We start from the raw sequence: 17,024 nt of genomic DNA, 5'->3' as shown, positions 1-17,024 counted from the left end.
TCTTACAAACATACGTGAAGAACGCAGCATGGTGCCTAGGAGAAGCAATTTTTAATGTTATTATTAAAAATCACCATTGCCAACGTTTACTGGGATTTTATGAAAGCACAGACTAAGGGTCGCAACTGCCAACTCTACGTTACTGGATACAATTAAACCATGAGCTTAAATGGTTCAAGTTTATCCCATCATCTTACATTCCTATAGATTTCATCCAGTAGCTGAATTTGGGGGAGGAAAAGAAAAAGGACCCACACAAAATTTTCCCAGTTGAAGACATTTTTATTTTGGTACCCACCTGAGTCCCTGGCAGGATGGGCCTGTCCTCCGCGGGGGCAATGGGGTGTTTGGGAGAGGATGGGGGCCCTGCCCTGAGGGGGCAGCTGGGCGATGAGGCAAAGGGCTGTGTGACAGTGATAGGTCACAAAGGGCATCAGAGGATAAATAGGCTGTGCCAGGGGGTTAGGCTGAGAAAGTGGTTACTTCTCTCACTAGGACTGAAGTTGACGGCCTCTTGGGGAGATAAAAAATCCAGAAGCAGAAGTGAGGTGAGGCAGAGGGGGAGCCTACCATACCTCTCGACAACTTGAAGAGATTTAGCCTGGGGTCCAGGCGCCCTACAGCGTCCCCGCTGTGATCATCTGTGCCCCTACCCACACCCCTGCCTCCGGGAGACCCTGAGGCAAAGGTGGGGGCCGGTGGGGTGGGCTTGGAAAACCTGCCGTAGGGCTGCTTGTGTGACGCAGGAGGCAGGAGCACCGCAGCTCGCTCTTCTGCCAACGAAGCCGAGGGAGGGAAGAGCCAGGGGCCCGCCTTCACCGCGCTGCCTGTCGTGATCAAAGACAGCCATGACTGGGGACTCTCTGCTCCCGTATCACACGGCCCAGAGCAGCACCGGGGTGGGCCTGTTCAACACCACCATGGGGAAGCTGCAGCAGCAACTGCACAAGGGCGAATACGACATATTCAGGTACGCACCGATATTCGAGAGCGACTTTATCCAGATCACGAAGAGGGGAGACGTGATCGACGTGCACAACTGTGTCTGCATGGTGACCGTGGGCATCGCATCCAGCAGCCCCGTCCTCCCACTCCCAGACATCATGCTGCTGGCCCGATGGGCCACCGGCTGTGAAGAGCACGCTGAGCGCAGCCAGGCCACCAAGGGGAAGAGCCACAAGGCTGCAAAGACCTTAGAGCTCACCAGGCTCCTTCCCTTGAAGTTCGTGAGGATCTCCGCTCACAATCGTGAGAAACAACAGCTGCGCGTGAAGTTTGCCACTGGCCGCTCCTGCTACCTGCAGCTGTGTCCCCCTCTGGACGCGCAGGAAGACCTCTTTGCCTACTGGGAAAAGCTGATTTACCTCCTGCGACCACCAGTGGACAGTCACAGCAGCACCTATGCCATTCCAGCCGGGGACATGATCGGCATGCCTGTGTTCGAGGAGGAGGACGGGCGGAGCCCGGCAGGGGAGGATTTCCAAGGAGAGTGGGATCAGGACCAGGTCAGCATCAGGAGCCTCCACATGCGCTCTGAGGTGGCCGGGGCCACGTCTGCAGCGTTTGCTGGGGGGGAGGGGATCCAACTGGACTCCCACAAGCCCGCTACCGTGCCCGATGTGGCCACTGCAAAAGCAAAGCCTACGGTGCTTGACAAAGAGTCAGCATCGGGGGCAACGACAAAGGTGGAGACAGCATGGGTGGCAGGAGGCACCGCAGCGGGTGCTTTGAGCGTGGCAGTGATCAGGTCTCCTGCCCCTGAAGAGCAGAGCACCGCCACGGCGGCCACAGCCAGCGACGGTCCAGGAGGAAGCAAAACCAATATAGCCACTGGGGGCACTGCCGGAACATCCCTGAGGAGCAGGAAAACGGCCCTGGCAGGTGCTGCGGACAATTCACAGTATGCTTCCAGCACGTCCACCAGCCTCTCCCCAGAGGCCGGCAGGACTGCGGTCGGAGCAGAACCTACCAGTGAGACTGTCAGAGGAAGAGCCAACAAGGAGGACGAGGGGTCCCTCATCTCAACCTTGCCACAGGAAGGCCAAGTGAGTGAACAGGATGGCAGCTCACAGAGGGTGTCCCAGGCCCGCAAGGGAAGAAGGGAGAGCAGGGAGCAGTGGGAAGAGGAGAGAGCTCTTAGGAGCCCCTCGCTCTGCGGTTCAGTGGAAAGCCACCACAAGGCAGCGGGGAACAAGGTAATCCAAAAAGCAGCTGGCCGGTGCTCAGGCGGCCGTAGAGCCACTAGAGACGACCAGAAGGAGAAAGGCCACGGCAGCCCGGGGGGCAGCGAGCAGGGCACTGGTCACAAAGGCGTCAGCCGTGCTCCCATCACCAACGAGCCCAGGACCTCGCACAAACCGGGCAGGAGCTTATCTACAGCGAGTTCAGCTTCCGCCACCAAGAGATTCAGCAGGATCAGCTCCTTCTTCAGGAATATCAGAGCCAGTCTTACTAGAAAGACAGCGGGCTCATCACGCGATAAAGGTGTGAACATCCTGGCGAAGGCAGTGGAAGGGACCCGAATGGAGGCCATCATAGAGACAGCAGAGAGTGGCCAGGGGCTGGAAATCACTGGTGGTGTGACATCTGAGGCCATGGAGCCAGTGACCATTGAAGCCCATCAATAGGACCTAGAGCTGGAAGCTGCAAAGGGGACCAGGGCTCAGCGAAATACCCCTGGAGAGCCCATTTCAGCTTCCTTACTGCAATTTAAATAAAGAACCATACAATCTGAGAATGCATGCAGTGTTCTCTCTGAATTTCTAGGTCCTGAAGCCCAGCCGTAGCCTCACAGTGGATTCTGTGATGTCAGCTGTGCCACAGTCTGAGACCCAGTGTCCAGTCAAGGGCAGCCCCACCTCACACACATGCTCAGCGCCAACAGCAGTGCTCCACCTGGCCTCCACTCCTTTCTGGCTTTGCCCCCCGGGGCCATGGCTGAAAGTCAGACTATGGCCTAGGAAGCTCTCCTTCACTATCCCCCTATTCTTTTCATAAACGCTTATTCCCCCTGAAGGTCTGTAAACAAAGCAAGAGCAGGACTCCTGTCCCCTCGGGCTATTCAGTGGACAGAAACACGGGCAGCAGTATTGGCTAGCAATCAGAACAGCAAGCACTCTCATCTAGACTTAGCCGTCCCCTTCCTAGGTATACACCCTGGAGAAACACACATGTTCTAAGAAACAACTATGAGAATGTCTATAGCAAACATAACTTGACAGCAGAAAGCTGGAAACAGCCCAAATGTCCAGCAACAGAATTAATACAGCAGGATATGAAGAGAGTGGAATACTCAATAGTGAAAGATAAGTGAGCTACACACATTAGTATAGATCGACTTCTCATGATTTTTAAAAACATCAAAAGAATGGGATACAATTCCACTCACGGAACCATTCTGAAACAAGCTCAAACAATGTATTGCATAGGGTATATGTTTAAAAACAACTGTAGCTAAAAATGAGGGAAGAGTAAACACAAAATTCAGGACAGTTTTCTCTAGGGTGGAAAGGCTAGGTCAAGGAGGTTGACACAAGGCTGTTAGTGCTGCTGGGAATTGTTTTGTCTCTTAAGCAAGATGGTAGGTACACAGGTGCTGTATTTTTCACATTTTACTAACTCTGAAATGAGGATGGTCCTACAATCGCCGTGGCAGTTGTGATGAAGTTATTGCCAATGCCTTTCTCTTTTTTTCACTTTTTTTTTTTTCACTTTTATGTATGCACAAAAGTGATGTCAGAAAGGCTCGGCATCTTTAAATTACATTTATTTAAGGTAAAGTACAAGAACACTTGTTTTTGGTTATACACACATAGAATTAATTATGCAACTTTTAATAATGCACCAAATAGGTGTTCTTAAAGGTAGTTAAATCAGTCCAGTTTGAAAACATTTGGCTGGGCCAAGCTTTCTTTGTGAGGCTAAGTACTGCAGTGGTTCAGAACAAAGGCTTTAGAATCAGGTAGACCTACATTCAAATAGTGCCTCTGCTACCATTAGCTCTGGGAATTTAAACAGGAGATACAACCTCAATTTCTTCACCTGTAAACTGGGAACAGTAGTTAACAGTACCAAACTCAGTGGAGTCTTACAAACATACGTGAAGAACGCAGCATGGTGCCTAGGAGAAGCAATTTTTAATGTTATTATTAAAAATCACCATTGTCAACGTTTACTGGGATTTTATGAAAGGACAGACTAAGGGTCGCAACTGCCAACTCTACGTCATTCGATACAATTAAACCATGAGCTTAAATGGTTCAAGTTTATCCCATCATCTTACATTCCTATAGATTTCATCCAGTAGCTGAATTTGGGGGAGGAAAAGAAAAAGGACCCACACAAAATTTTCCCAGTTGAAGACATTTTTATTTTGGTACCCACCTGAGTCCCTGGCAGGATGGGCCTGTCCTCCGCGGGGGCAATGGGGTGTTTGGGAGAGGATGGGGGCCCTGCCCTGAGGGGGCAGCTGGGCGATGAGGCAAAGGGCTGTGTGACAGTGATAGGTCACAAAGGGCATCAGAGGATAAATAGGCTGTGCCAGGGGGTTAGGCTGAGAAAGTGGTTACTTCTCTCACTAGGACTGAAGTTGACGGCCTCTTGGGGAGATAAAAAATCCAGAAGCAGAAGTGAGGTGAGGCAGAGGGGGAGCCTACCATACCTCTCGACAACTTGAAGAGATTTAGCCTGGGGTCCAGGCGCCCTACAGCGTCCCCGCTGTGATCATCTGTGCCCCTACCCACACCCCTGCCTCTGGGAGACCCTGAGGCAAAGGTGGGGGCCGGTGGGGTGGGCTTGGAAAACCTGCCGTAGGGCTGCTTGTGTGACGCAGGAGGCAGGAGCACCGCAGCTCGCTCTTCTGCCAACGAAGCCGAGGGAGGGAAGAGCCAGGGGCCCGCCTTCACCGCGCTGCCTGTCGTGATCAAAGACAGCCATGACTGGGGACTCTCTGCTCCCGTATCACACGGCCCAGAGCAGCACCGGGGTGGGCCTGTTCAACACCACCGTGGGGAAGCTGCAGCAGCAACTGCACAAGGGCGAATACGACATATTCAGGTACGCACCGATATTCGAGAGCGACTTTATCCAGATCACGAAGAGGGGAGACGTGATCGACGTGCACAACTGTGTCTGCATGGTGACCGTGGGCATCGCATCCAGCAGCCCCGTCCTCCCACTCCCAGACATCATGCTGCTGGCCCGATGGGCCACCGGCTGTGAAGAGCACGCTGAGCGCAGCCAGGCCACCAAGGGGAAGAGCCACAAGGCTGCAAAGACCTTAGAGCTCACCAGGCTCCTTCCCTTGAAGTTCGTGAGGATCTCCGCTCACAATCGTGAGAAACAACAGCTGCGCGTGAAGTTTGCCACTGGCCGCTCCTGCTACCTGCAGCTGTGTCCCCCTCTGGACGCGCAGGAAGACCTCTTTGCCTACTGGGAAAAGCTGATTTACCTCCTGCGACCACCAGTGGACAGTCACAGCAGCACCTATGCCATTCCAGCCGGGGACATGATCGGCATGCCTGTGTTCGAGGAGGAGGACGGGCGGAGCCCGGCAGGGGAGGATTTCCAAGGAGAGTGGGATCAGGACCAGGTCAGCATCAGGAGCCTCCACATGCGCTCTGAGGTGGCCGGGGCCACGTCTGCAGCGTTTGCTGGGGGGGAGGGGATCCAACTGGACTCCCACAAGCCCGCTACCGTGCCCGATGTGGCCACTGCAAAAGCAAAGCCTACGGTGCTTGACAAAGAGTCAGCATCGGGGGCAACGACAAAGGTGGAGACAGCATGGGTGGCAGGAGGCACCGCAGCGGGTGCTTTGAGCGTGGCAGTGATCAAGTCTCCTGCCCCTGAAGAGCAGAGCACCGCCACGGCGGCCACAGCCAGCGACGGTCCAGGAGGAAGCAAAACCAATATAGCCACTGGGGGCACTGCCGGAACAGCCCTGAGGAGCAGGAAAACGGCCCTGGCAGGTGCTGCGGACAATTCACAGTATGCTTCCAGCACGTCCACCAGCCTCTCCCCAGAGGCCGGCAGGACTGCGGTCGGAGCAGAACCTACCAGTGAGACTGTCAGAGGAAGAGCCAACAAGGAGGACGAGGGGTCCCTCATCTCAACCTTGCCACAGGAAGGCCAAGTGAGTGAACAGGATGGCAGCTCACAGAGGGTGTCCCAGGCCCGCAAGGGAAGAAGGGAGAGCAGGGAGCAGTGGGAAGAGGAGAGAGCTCTTAGGAGCCCCTCGCTCTGCGGTTCAGTGGAAAGCCACCACAAGGCAGCGGGGAACAAGGTAATCCAAAAAGCAGCTGGCCGGTGCTCAGGCGGCCGTAGAGCCACTAGAGACGACCAGAAGGAGAAAGGCCACGGCAGCCCGGGGGGCAGCGAGCAGGGCACTGGTCACAAAGGCGTCAGCCGTGCTCCCATCACCAACGAGCCCAGGACCTCGCACAAACCGGGCAGGAGCTTATCTACAGCGAGTTCAGCTTCCGCCACCAAGAGATTCAGCAGGATCAGCTCCTTCTTCAGGAATATCAGAGCCAGTCTTACTAGAAAGACAGCGGGCTCATCACGCGATAAAGGTGTGAACATCCTGGCGAAGGCAGTGGAAGGGACCCGAATGGAGGCCATCATAGAGACAGCAGAGAGTGGCCAGGGGCTGGAAATCACTGGTGGTGTGACATCTGAGGCCATGGAGCCAGTGACCATTGAAGCCCATCAATAGGACCTAGAGCTGGAAGCTGCAAAGGGGACCAGGGCTCAGCGAAATACCCCTGGAGAGCCCATTTCAGCTTCCTTACTGCAATTTAAATAAAGAACCATACAATCTGAGAATGCATGCAGTGTTCTCTCTGAATTTCTAGGTCCTGAAGCCCAGCCGTAGCCTCACAGTGGATTCTGTGATGTCAGCTGTGCCACAGTCTGAGACCCAGTGTCCAGTCAAGGGCAGCCCCACCTCACACACATGCTCAGCGCCAACAGCAGTGCTCCACCTGGCCTCCACTCCTTTCTGGCTTTGCCCCCCGGGGCCATGGCTGAAAGTCAGACTATGGCCTAGGAAGCTCTCCTTCACTATCCCCCTATTCTTTTCATAAACGCTTATTCCCCCTGAAGGTCTGTAAACAAAGCAAGAGCAGGACTGCTGTCCCCTCGGGCTATTCAGTGGACAGAAACACGGGCAGCAGTATTGGCTAGCAATCAGAACAGCAAGCACTCTCATCTAGACTTAGCCGTCCCCTTCCTAGGTATACACCCTGGAGAAACACACATGTTCTAAGAAACAACTATGAGAATGTCTATAGCAAACATAACTTGACAGCAGAATGCTGGAAACAGCCCAAATGTCCAGCAACAGAATTAATACAGCAGGATATGAAGAGAGTGGAATACTCAATAGTGAAAGATAAGTGAGCTACACACATTAGTATAGATCGACTTCTCATGATTTTTAAAAACATCAAAAGAATGGGATAAAATTCCACTCACGGAACCATTCTGAAACAAGCTCAAACAATGTATTGCATAGGGTATATGTTTAAAAACAACTGTAGCTAAAAATGAGGGAAGAGTAAACACAAAATTCAGGACAGTTTTCTCTAGGGTGGAAAGGCTAGGTCAAGGAGGTTGACACAAGGCTGTTAGTGCTGCTGGGAATTGTTTTGTCTCTTAAGCAAGATGGTAGGTACACAGGTGCTGTATTTTTCACATTTTACTAACTCTGAAATGAGGATGGTCCTACAATCGCCGTGGCAGTTGTGATGAAGTTATTGCCAATGCCTTTCTCTTTTTTTCACTTTTTTTTTTTTTCACTTTTATGTATGCACAAAAGTGATGTCAGAAAGGCTCGGCATCTTTAAATTACATTTATTTAAGGTAAAGTACAAGAACACTTGTTTTGGGTTATACACACATAGAATTAATTATGCAACTTTTAATAATGCACCAAATAGGTGTTCTTAAAGGTAGTTAAATCAGTCCAGTTTGAAAACATTTGGCTGGGCCAAGCTTTCTTTGTGAGGCTAAGTACTGCAGTGGTTCAGAACAAAGGCTTTAGAATCAGGTAGACCTACATTCAAATAGTGCCTCTGCTACCATTAGCTCTGGGAATTTAAACAGGAGATACAACCTCAATTTCTTCACCTGTAAACTGGGAACAGTAGTTAACAGTACCAAACTCAGTGGAGTCTTACAAACATACGTGAAGAACGCAGCATGGTGCCTAGGAGAAGCAATTTTTAATGTTATTATTAAAAATCACCATTGTCAACGTTTACTGGGATTTTATGAAAGCACAGACTAAGGGTCGCAACTGCCAACTCTACGTCATTCGATACAATTAAACCATGAGCTTAAATGGTTCAAGTTTATCCCATCATCTTACATTCCTATAGATTTCATCCAGTAGCTGAATTTGGGGGAGGAAAAGAAAAAGGACCCACACAAAATTTTCCCAGTTGAAGACATTTTTATTTTGGTACCCACCTGAGTCCCTGGCAGGATGGGCCTGTCCTCCGCGGGGGCAATGGGGTGTTTGGGAGAGGATGGGGGCCCTGCCCTGAGGGGGCAGCTGGGCGATGAGGCAAAGGGCTGTGTGACAGTGATAGGTCACAAAGGGCATCAGAGGATAAATAGGCTGTGCCAGGGGGTTAGGCTGAGAAAGTGGTTACTTCTCTCACTAGGACTGAAGTTGACGGCCTCTTGGGGAGATAAAAAATCCAGAAGCAGAAGTGAGGTGAGGCAGAGGGGGAGCCTACCATACCTCTCGACAACTTGAAGAGATTTAGCCTGGGGTCCAGGCGCCCTACAGTGTCCCCGCTGTGATCATCTGTGCCCCTACCCACACCCCTGCCTCTGGGAGACCCTGAGGCAAAGGTGGGGGCCGGTGGGGTGGGCTTGGAAAACCTGCCGTAGGGCTGCTTGTGTGACGCAGGAGGCAGGAGCACCGCAGCTCGCTCTTCTGCCAACGAAGCCGAGGGAGGGAAGAGCCAGGGGCCCGCCTTCACCGCGCTGCCTGTCGTGATCAAAGACAGCCATGACTGGGGACTCTCTGCTCCCGTATCACACGGCCCAGAGCAGCACCGGGGTGGGCCTGTTCAACACCACCGTGGGGAAGCTGCAGCAGCATCTGCACAAGGGCGAATACGACATATTCAGGTACGCACCGATATTCGAGAGCGACTTTATCCAGATCACGAAGAGGGGAGACGTGATCGACGTGCACAACTGTGTCTGCATGGTGACCGTGGGCATCGCATCCAGCAGCCCCGTCCTCCCACTCCCAGACATCATGCTGCTGGCCCGATGGGCCACCGGCTGTGAAGAGCACGCTGAGCGCAGCCAGGCCACCAAGGGGAAGAGCCACAAGGCTGCAAAGACCTTAGAGCTCACCAGGCTCCTTCCCTTGAAGTTCGTGAGGATCTCCGCTCACAATCGTGAGAAACAACAGCTGCGCGTGAAGTTTGCCACTGGCCGCTCCTGCTACCTGCAGCTGTGTCCCCCTCTGGACGCGCAGGAAGACCTCTTTGCCTACTGGGAAAAGCTGATTTACCTCCTGCGACCACCAGTGGACAGTCACAGCAGCACCTATGCCATTCCAGCCGGGGACATGATCGGCATGCCTGTGTTCGAGGAGGAGGACGGGCGGAGCCCGGCAGGGGAGGATTTCCAAGGAGAGTGGGATCAGGACCAGGTCAGCATCAGGAGCCTCCACACGCGCTCTGAGGTGGCCGGGGCCACGTCTGCAGCGTTTGCTGGGGGGGAGGGGATCCAACTGGACTCCCACAAGCCCGCTACCGTGCCCGATGTGGCCACTGCAAAAGCAAAGCCTACGGTGCTTGACAAAGAGTCAGCATCGGGGGCAACGACAAAGGTGGAGACAGCATGGGTGGCAGGAGGCACCGCAGCGGGTGCTTTGAGCGTGGCAGTGATCAAGTCTCCTGCCCCTGAAGAGCAGAGCACCGCCACGGCGGCCACAGCCAGCGACGGTCCAGGAGGAAGCAAAACCAATATAGCCACTGGGGGCACTGCCGGAACAGCCCTGAGGAGCAGGAAAACGGCCCTGGCAGGTGCTGCGGACAATTCACAGTATGCTTCCAGCACGTCCACCAGCCTCTCCCCAGAGGCCGGCAGGACTGCGGTCGGAGCAGAACCTACCAGTGAGACTGTCAGAGGAAGAGCCAACAAGGAGGACGAGGGGTCCCTCATCTCAACCTTGCCACAGGAAGGCCAAGTGAGTGAACAGGATGGCAGCTCACAGAGGGTGTCCCAGGCCCGCAAGGGAAGAAGGGAGAGCAGGGAGCAGTGGGAAGAGGAGAGAGCTCTTAGGAGCCCCTCGCTCTGCGGTTCAGTGGAAAGCCACCACAAGGCAGCGGGGAACAAGGTAATCCAAAAAGCAGCTGGCCGGTGCTCAGGCGGCCGTAGAGCCACTAGAGACGACCAGAAGGAGAAAGGCCACGGCAGCCCGGGGGGCAGCGAGCAGGGCACTGGTCACAAAGGCGTCAGCCGTGCTCCCATCACCAACGAGCCCAGGACCTCGCACAAACCGGGCAGGAGCTTATCTACAGCGAGTTCAGCTTCCGCCACCAAGAGATTCAGCAGGATCAGCTCCTTCTTCAGGAATATCAGAGCCAGTCTTACTAGAAAGACAGCGGGCTCATCACGCGATAAAGGTGTGAACATCCTGGCGAAGGCAGTGGAAGGGACCCGAATGGAGGCCATCATAGAGACAGCAGAGAGTGGCCAGGGGCTGGAAATCACTGGTGGTGTGACATCTGAGGCCATGGAGCCAGTGACCATTGAAGCCCATCAATAGGACCTAGAGCTGGAAGCTGCAAAGGGGACCAGGGCTCAGCGAAATACCCCTGGAGAGCCCATTTCAGCTTCCTTACTGCAATTTAAATAAAGAACCATACAATCTGAGAATGCATGCAGTGTTCTCTCTGAATTTCTAGGTCCTGAAGCCCAGCCGTAGCCTCACAGTGGATTCTGTGATGTCAGCTGTGCCACAGTCTGAGACCCAGTGTCCAGTCAAGGGCAGCCCCACCTCACACACATGCTCAGCGCCAACAGCAGTGCTCCACCTGGCCTCCACTCCTTTCTGGCTTTGCCCCCCGGGGCCATGGCTGAAAGTCAGACTATGGCCTAGGAAGCTCTCCTTCACTATCCCCCTATTCTTTTCATAAACGCTTATTCCCCCTGAAGGTCTGTAAACAAAGCAAGAGCAGGACTCCTGTCCCCTCGGGCTATTCAGTGGACAGAAACACGGGCAGCAGTATTGGCTAGCAATCAGAACAGCAAGCACTCTCATCTAGACTTAGCCGTCCCCTTCCTAGGTATACACCCTGGAGAAACACACATGTTCTAAGAAACAACTATGAGAATGTCTATAGCAAACATAACTTGACAGCAGAAAGCTGGAAACAGCCCAAATGTCCAGCAACAGAATTAATACAGCAGGATATGAAGAGAGTGGAATACTCAATAGTGAAAGATAAGTGAGCTACACACATTAGTATAGATCGACTTCTCATGATTTTTAAAAACATCAAAAGAATGGGATACAATTCCACTCACGGAACCATTCTGAAACAAGCTCAAACAATGTATTGCATAGGGTATATGTTTAAAAACAACTGTAGCTAAAAATGAGGGAAGAGTAAACACAAAATTCAGGACAGTTTTCTCTAGGGTGGAAAGGCTAGGTCAAGGAGGTTGACACAAGGCTGTTAGTGCTGCTGGGAATTGTTTTGTCTCTTAAGCAAGATGGTAGGTACACAGGTGCTGTATTTTTCACATTTTACTAACTCTGAAATGAGGATGGTCCTACAATCGCCGTGGCAGTTGTGATGAAGTTATTGCCAATGCCTTTCTCTTTTTTTCACTTTTTTTTTTTTCACTTTTATGTATGCACAAAAGTGATGTCAGAAAGGCTCGGCATCTTTAAATTACATTTATTTAAGGTAAAGTACAAGAACACTTGTTTTTGGTTATACACACATAGAATTAATTATGCAACTTTTAATAATGCACCAAATAGGTGTTCTTAAAGGTAGTTAAATCAGTCCAGTTTGAAAACATTTGGCTGGGCCAAGCTTTCTTTGTGAGGCTAAGTACTGCAGTGGTTCAGAACAAAGGCTTTAGAATCAGGTAGACCTACATTCAAATAGTGCCTCTGCTACCATTAGCTCTGGGAATTTAAACAGGAGATACAACCTCAATTTCTTCACCTGTAAACTGGGAACAGTAGTTAACAGTACCAAACTCAGTGGAGTCTTACAAACATACGTGAAGAACGCAGCATGGTGCCTAGGAGAAGCAATTTTTAATGTTATTATTAAAAATCACCATTGCCAACGTTTACTGGGATTTTATGAAAGGACAGACTAAGGGTCGCAACTGCCAACTCTACGTCATTCGATACAATTAAACCATGAGCTTAAATGGTTCAAGTTTATCCCATCATCTTACATTCCTATAGATTTCATCCAGTAGCTGAATTTGGGGGAGGAAAAGAAAAAGGACCCACACAAAATTTTCCCAGTTGAAGACATTTTTATTTTGGTACCCACCTGAGTCCCTGGCAGGATGGGCCTGTCCTCCGCGGGGGCAATGGGGTGTTTGGGAGAGGATGGGGGCCCTGCCCTGAGGGGGCAGCTGGGCGATGAGGCAAAGGGCTGTGTGACAGTGATAGGTCACAAAGGGCATCAGAGGATAAATAGGCTGTGCCAGGGGGTTAGGCTGAGAAAGTGGTTACTTCTCTCACTAGGACTGAAGTTGACGGCCTCTTGGGGAGATAAAAAATCCAGAAGCAGAAGTGAGGTGAGGCAGAGGGGGAGCCTACCATACCTCTCGACAACTTGAAGAGATTTAGCCTGGGGTCCAGGCGCCCTACAGTGTCCCCGCTGTGATCATCTGTGCCCCTACCCACACCCCTGCCTCTGGGAGACCCTGAGGCAAAGGTGGGGGCCGGTGGGGTGGGCTTGGAAAACCTGCCGTAGGGCTGCTTGTGTGACGCAGGAGGCAGGAGCACCGCAGCTCGCTCTTCTGCCAACGAAGCCGAGGGAGGGAAGAGCCAGGGGCCCGCCTTCACCGCGCTGCCTGTCGTGATCAAAGACAGCCATGACTGGGGACTCTCTGCTCCCGTATCACACGGCCCAGAGCAGCACCGGGGTGGGCCTGTTCAACACCACCGTGGGGAAGCTGCAGCAGCAACTGCACAAGGGCGAATACGACATATTCAGGTACGCACCGATATTCGAGAGCGACTTTATCCAGATCACGAAGAGGGGAGACGTGATCGACGTGCACAACTGTGTCTGCATGGTGACCGTGGGCATCGCATCCAGCAGCCCCGTCCTCCCACTCCCAGACATCATGCTGCTGGCCCGATGGGCCACCGGCTGTGAAGAGCACGCTGAGCGCAGCCAGGCCACCAAGGGGAAGAGCCACAAGGCTGCAAAGACCTTAGAGCTCACCAGGCTCCTTCCCTTGAAGTTCGTGAGGATCTCCGCTCACAATCGTGAGAAACAACAGCTGCGCGTGAAGTTTGCCACTGGCCGCTCCTGCTACCTGCAGCTGTGTCCCCCTCTGGACGCGCAGGAAGACCTCTTTGCCTACTGGGAAAAGCTGATTTACCTCCTGCGACCACCAGTGGACAGTCACAGCAGCACCTATGCCATTCCAGCCGGGGACATGATCGGCATGCCTGTGTTCGAGGAGGAGGACGGGCGGAGCCCGGCAGGGGAGGATTTCCAAGGAGAGTGGGATCAGGACCAGGTCAGCATCAGGAGCCTCCACATGCGCTCTGAGGTGGCCGGGGCCACGTCTGCAGCGTTTGCTGGGGGGGAGGGGATCCAACTGGACTCCCACAAGCCCGCTACCGTGCCCGATGTGGCCACTGCAAAAGCAAAGCCTACGGTGCTTGACAAAGAGTCAGCATCGGGGGCAACGACAAAGGTGGAGACAGCATGGGTGGCAGGAGGCACCGCAGCGGGTGCTTTGAGCGTGGCAGTGATCAGGTCTCCTGCCCCTGAAGAGCAGAGCACCGCCACGGCGGCCACAGCCAGCGACGGTCCAGGAGGAAGCAAAACCAATATAGCCACTGGGGGCACTGCCGGAACATCCCTGAGGAGCAGGAAAACGGCCCTGGCAGGTGCTGCGGACAATTCACAGTATGCTTCCAGCACGTCCACCAGCCTCTCCCCAGAGGCCGGCAGGACTGCGGTCGGAGCAGAACCTACCAGTGAGACTGTCAGAGGAAGAGCCAACAAGGAGGACGAGGGGTCCCTCATCTCAACCTTGCCACAGGAAGGCCAAGTGAGTGAACAGGATGGCAGCTCACAGAGGGTGTCCCAGGCCCGCAAGGGAAGAAGGGAGAGCAGGGAGCAGTGGGAAGAGGAGAGAGCTCTTAGGAGCCCCTCGCTCTGCGGTTCAGTGGAAAGCCACCACAAGGCAGCGGGGAACAAGGTAATCCAAAAAGCAGCTGGCCGGTGCTCAGGCGGCCGTAGAGCCACTAGAGACGACCAGAAGGAGAAAGGCCACGGCAGCCCGGGGGGCAGCGAGCAGGGCACTGGTCACAAAGGCGTCAGCCGTGCTCCCATCACCAACGAGCCCAGGACCTCGCACAAACCGGGCAGGAGCTTATCTACAGCGAGTTCAGCTTCCGCCACCAAGAGATTCAGCAGGATCAGCTCCTTCTTCAGGAATATCAGAGCCAGTCTTACTAGAAAGACAGCGGGCTCATCACGCGATAAAGGTGTGAACATCCTGGCGAAGGCAGTGGAAGGGACCCGAATGGAGGCCATCATAGAGACAGCAGAGAGTGGCCAGGGGCTGGAAATCACTGGTGGTGTGACATCTGAGGCCATGGAGCCAGTGACCATTGAAGCCCATCAATAGGACCTAGAGCTGGAAGCTGCAAAGGGGACCAGGGCTCAGCGAAATACCCCTGGAGAGCCCATTTCAGCTTCCTTACTGCAATTTAAATAAAGAACCATACAATCTGAGAATGCATGCAGTGTTCTCTCTGAATTTCTAGGTCCTGAAGCCCAGCCGTAGCCTCACAGTGGATTCTGTGATGTCAGCTGTGCCACAGTCTGAGACCCAGTGTCCAGTCAAGGGCAGCCCCACCTCACACACATGCTCAGCGCCAACAGCAGTGCTCCACCTGGCCTCCACTCCTTTCTGGCTTTGCCCCCCGGGGCCATGGCTGAAAGTCAGACTATGGCCTAGGAAGCTCTCCTTCACTATCCCCCTATTCTTTTCATAAACGCTTATTCCCCCTGAAGGTCTGTAAACAAAGCAAGAGCAGGACTCCTGTCCCCTCGGGCTATTCAGTGGACAGAAACACGGGCAGCAGTATTGGCTAGCAATCAGAACAGCAAGCACTCTCATCTAGACTTAGCCGTCCCCTTCCTAGGTATACACCCTGGAGAAACACACATGTTCTAAGAAACAACTATGAGAATGTCTATAGCAAACATAACTTGACAGCAGAATGCTGGAAACAGCCCAAATGTCCAGCAACAGAATTAATACAGCAGGATATGAAGAGAGTGGAATACTCAATAGTGAAAGATAAGTGAGCTACACACATTAGTATAGATCGACTTCTCATGATTTTTAAAAACATCAAAAGAATGGGATACAATTCCACTCACGGAACCATTCTGAAACAAGCTCAAACAATGTATTGCATAGGGTATATGTTTAAAAACAACTGTAGCTAAAAATGAGGGAAGAGTAAACACAAAATTCAGGACAGTTTTCTCTAGGGTGGAAAGGCTAGGTCAAGGAGGTTGACACAAGGCTGTTAGTGCTGCTGGGAATTGTTTTGTCTCTTAAGCAAGATGGTAGGTACACAGGTGCTGTATTTTTCACATTTTACTAACTCTGAAATGAGGATGGTCCTACAATCGCCGTGGCAGTTGTGATGAAGTTATTGCCAATGCCTTTCTCTTTTTTTCACTTTTTTTTTTTTCACTTTTATGTATGCACAAAAGTGATGTCAGAAAGGCTCGGCATCTTTAAATTACATTTATTTAAGGTAAAGTACAAGAACACTTGTTTTTGGTTATACACACATAGAATTAATTATGCAACTTTTAATAATGCACCAAATAGGTGTTCTTAAAGGTAGTTAAATCAGTCCAGTTTGAAAACATTTGGCTGGGCCAAGCTTTCTTTGTGAGGCTAAGTACTGCAGTGGTTCAGAACAAAGGCTTTAGAATCAGGTAGACCTACATTCAAATAGTGCCTCTGCTACCATTAGCTCTGGGAATTTAAACAGGAGATACAACCTCAATTTCTTCACCTGTAAACTGGGAACAGTAGTTAACAGTACCAAACTCAGTGGAGTCTTACAAACATACGTGAAGAACGCAGCATGGTGCCTAGGAGAAGCAATTTTTAATGTTATTATTAAAAATCACCATTGTCAACGTTTACTGGGATTTTATGAAAGGACAGACTAAGGGTCGCAACTGCCAACTCTACGTCATTCGATACAATTAAACCATGAGCTTAAATGGTTCAAGTTTATCCCATCATCTTACATTCCTATAGATTTCATCCAGTAGCTGAATTTGGGGGAGGAAAAGAAAAAGGACCCACACAAAATTTTCCCAGTTGAAGACATTTTTATTTTGGTACCCACCTGAGTCCCTGGCAGGATGGGCCTGTCCTCCGCGGGGGCAATGGGGTGTTTGGGAGAGGATGGGGGCCCTGCCCTGAGGGGGCAGCTGGGCGATGAGGCAAAGGGCTGTGTGACAGTGATAGGTCACAAAGGGCATCAGAGGATAAATAGGCTGTGCCAGGGGGTTAGGCTGAGAAAGTGGTTACTTCTCTCACTAGGACTGAAGTTGACGGCCTCTTGGGGAGATAAAAAATCCAGAAGCAGAAGTGAGGTGAGGCAGAGGGGGAGCCTACCATACCTCTCGACAACTTGAAGAGATTTAGCCTGGGGTCCAGGCGCCCTACAGCGTCCCCGCTGTGATCATCTGTGCCCCTACCCACACCCCTGCCTCTGGGAGACCCTGAGG

At 52.3% G+C, this 17,024-nt stretch overlaps 4 protein-coding genes across 4 annotated transcripts; all 4 read left to right on the top strand.

Annotated features, from left to right (window-relative positions):
• The first annotated feature begins 848 nt into the window (after nucleotides 1–848).
• On the top strand, nucleotides 849–2,627 carry LOC130705757 (Golgi-associated RAB2 interactor protein 4-like). Its single transcript, XM_057534658.1, has one exon. It carries the CDS (start codon nucleotides 849–851, stop codon nucleotides 2,625–2,627), a length of 1,779 nt encoding a protein of 592 aa, XP_057390641.1.
• Nucleotides 2,628–4,933: 2,306 nt separating this feature from the next.
• On the top strand, nucleotides 4,934–6,712 carry LOC130705877 (Golgi-associated RAB2 interactor protein 4-like). The gene has a single exon (XM_057535777.1). It carries the CDS (start codon nucleotides 4,934–4,936, stop codon nucleotides 6,710–6,712), a length of 1,779 nt encoding a protein of 592 aa, XP_057391760.1.
• Nucleotides 6,713–9,019: 2,307 nt separating this feature from the next.
• On the top strand, nucleotides 9,020–10,798 carry LOC130704672 (Golgi-associated RAB2 interactor protein 4-like). Its single transcript, XM_057527397.1, has 2 exons — nucleotides 9,020–10,216; nucleotides 10,352–10,798. Exons 1-2 carry the CDS (start codon nucleotides 9,020–9,022, stop codon nucleotides 10,796–10,798), a joined length of 1,644 nt encoding a protein of 547 aa, XP_057383380.1.
• Nucleotides 10,799–13,104: 2,306 nt separating this feature from the next.
• Nucleotides 13,105–14,883, top strand: LOC130707076 (Golgi-associated RAB2 interactor protein 4-like). Its single transcript, XM_057539801.1, has one exon. It carries the CDS (start codon nucleotides 13,105–13,107, stop codon nucleotides 14,881–14,883), a length of 1,779 nt encoding a protein of 592 aa, XP_057395784.1.
• Nucleotides 14,884–17,024: the final 2,141 nt, after the last annotated feature.

Source organism: Balaenoptera acutorostrata, chromosome 1, assembly GCF_949987535.1.
Source record: "Balaenoptera acutorostrata chromosome 1, mBalAcu1.1, whole genome shotgun sequence".
NCBI classification, from domain to species: domain Eukaryota; kingdom Metazoa; phylum Chordata; class Mammalia; order Artiodactyla; family Balaenopteridae; genus Balaenoptera; species Balaenoptera acutorostrata.
Note: the sequence above shows the minus strand (reverse complement) of the source record. Positions and strands in the feature narration are given on the sequence as shown.

What these genes read in the sequence shown, in the direction of transcription:
- LOC130705757 (XM_057534658.1), top strand. Translation starts at nt 849, where the DNA reads ATGACTGGGGACTCTCTGCTCCCGTATCACACGGCCCAGAGCAGCACC.
- LOC130705877 (XM_057535777.1), top strand. Translation starts at nt 4,934, where the DNA reads ATGACTGGGGACTCTCTGCTCCCGTATCACACGGCCCAGAGCAGCACC.
- LOC130704672 (XM_057527397.1), top strand. Translation starts at nt 9,020, where the DNA reads ATGACTGGGGACTCTCTGCTCCCGTATCACACGGCCCAGAGCAGCACC. An exon ending in CCTTGCCACAGGAAGGCCAA is followed by an intron (nt 10,217 to 10,351) that starts GTGAGTGAACAG and finishes AGCCACCACAAG; the next exon opens with GCAGCGGGGAACAAGGTAAT.
- LOC130707076 (XM_057539801.1), top strand. Translation starts at nt 13,105, where the DNA reads ATGACTGGGGACTCTCTGCTCCCGTATCACACGGCCCAGAGCAGCACC.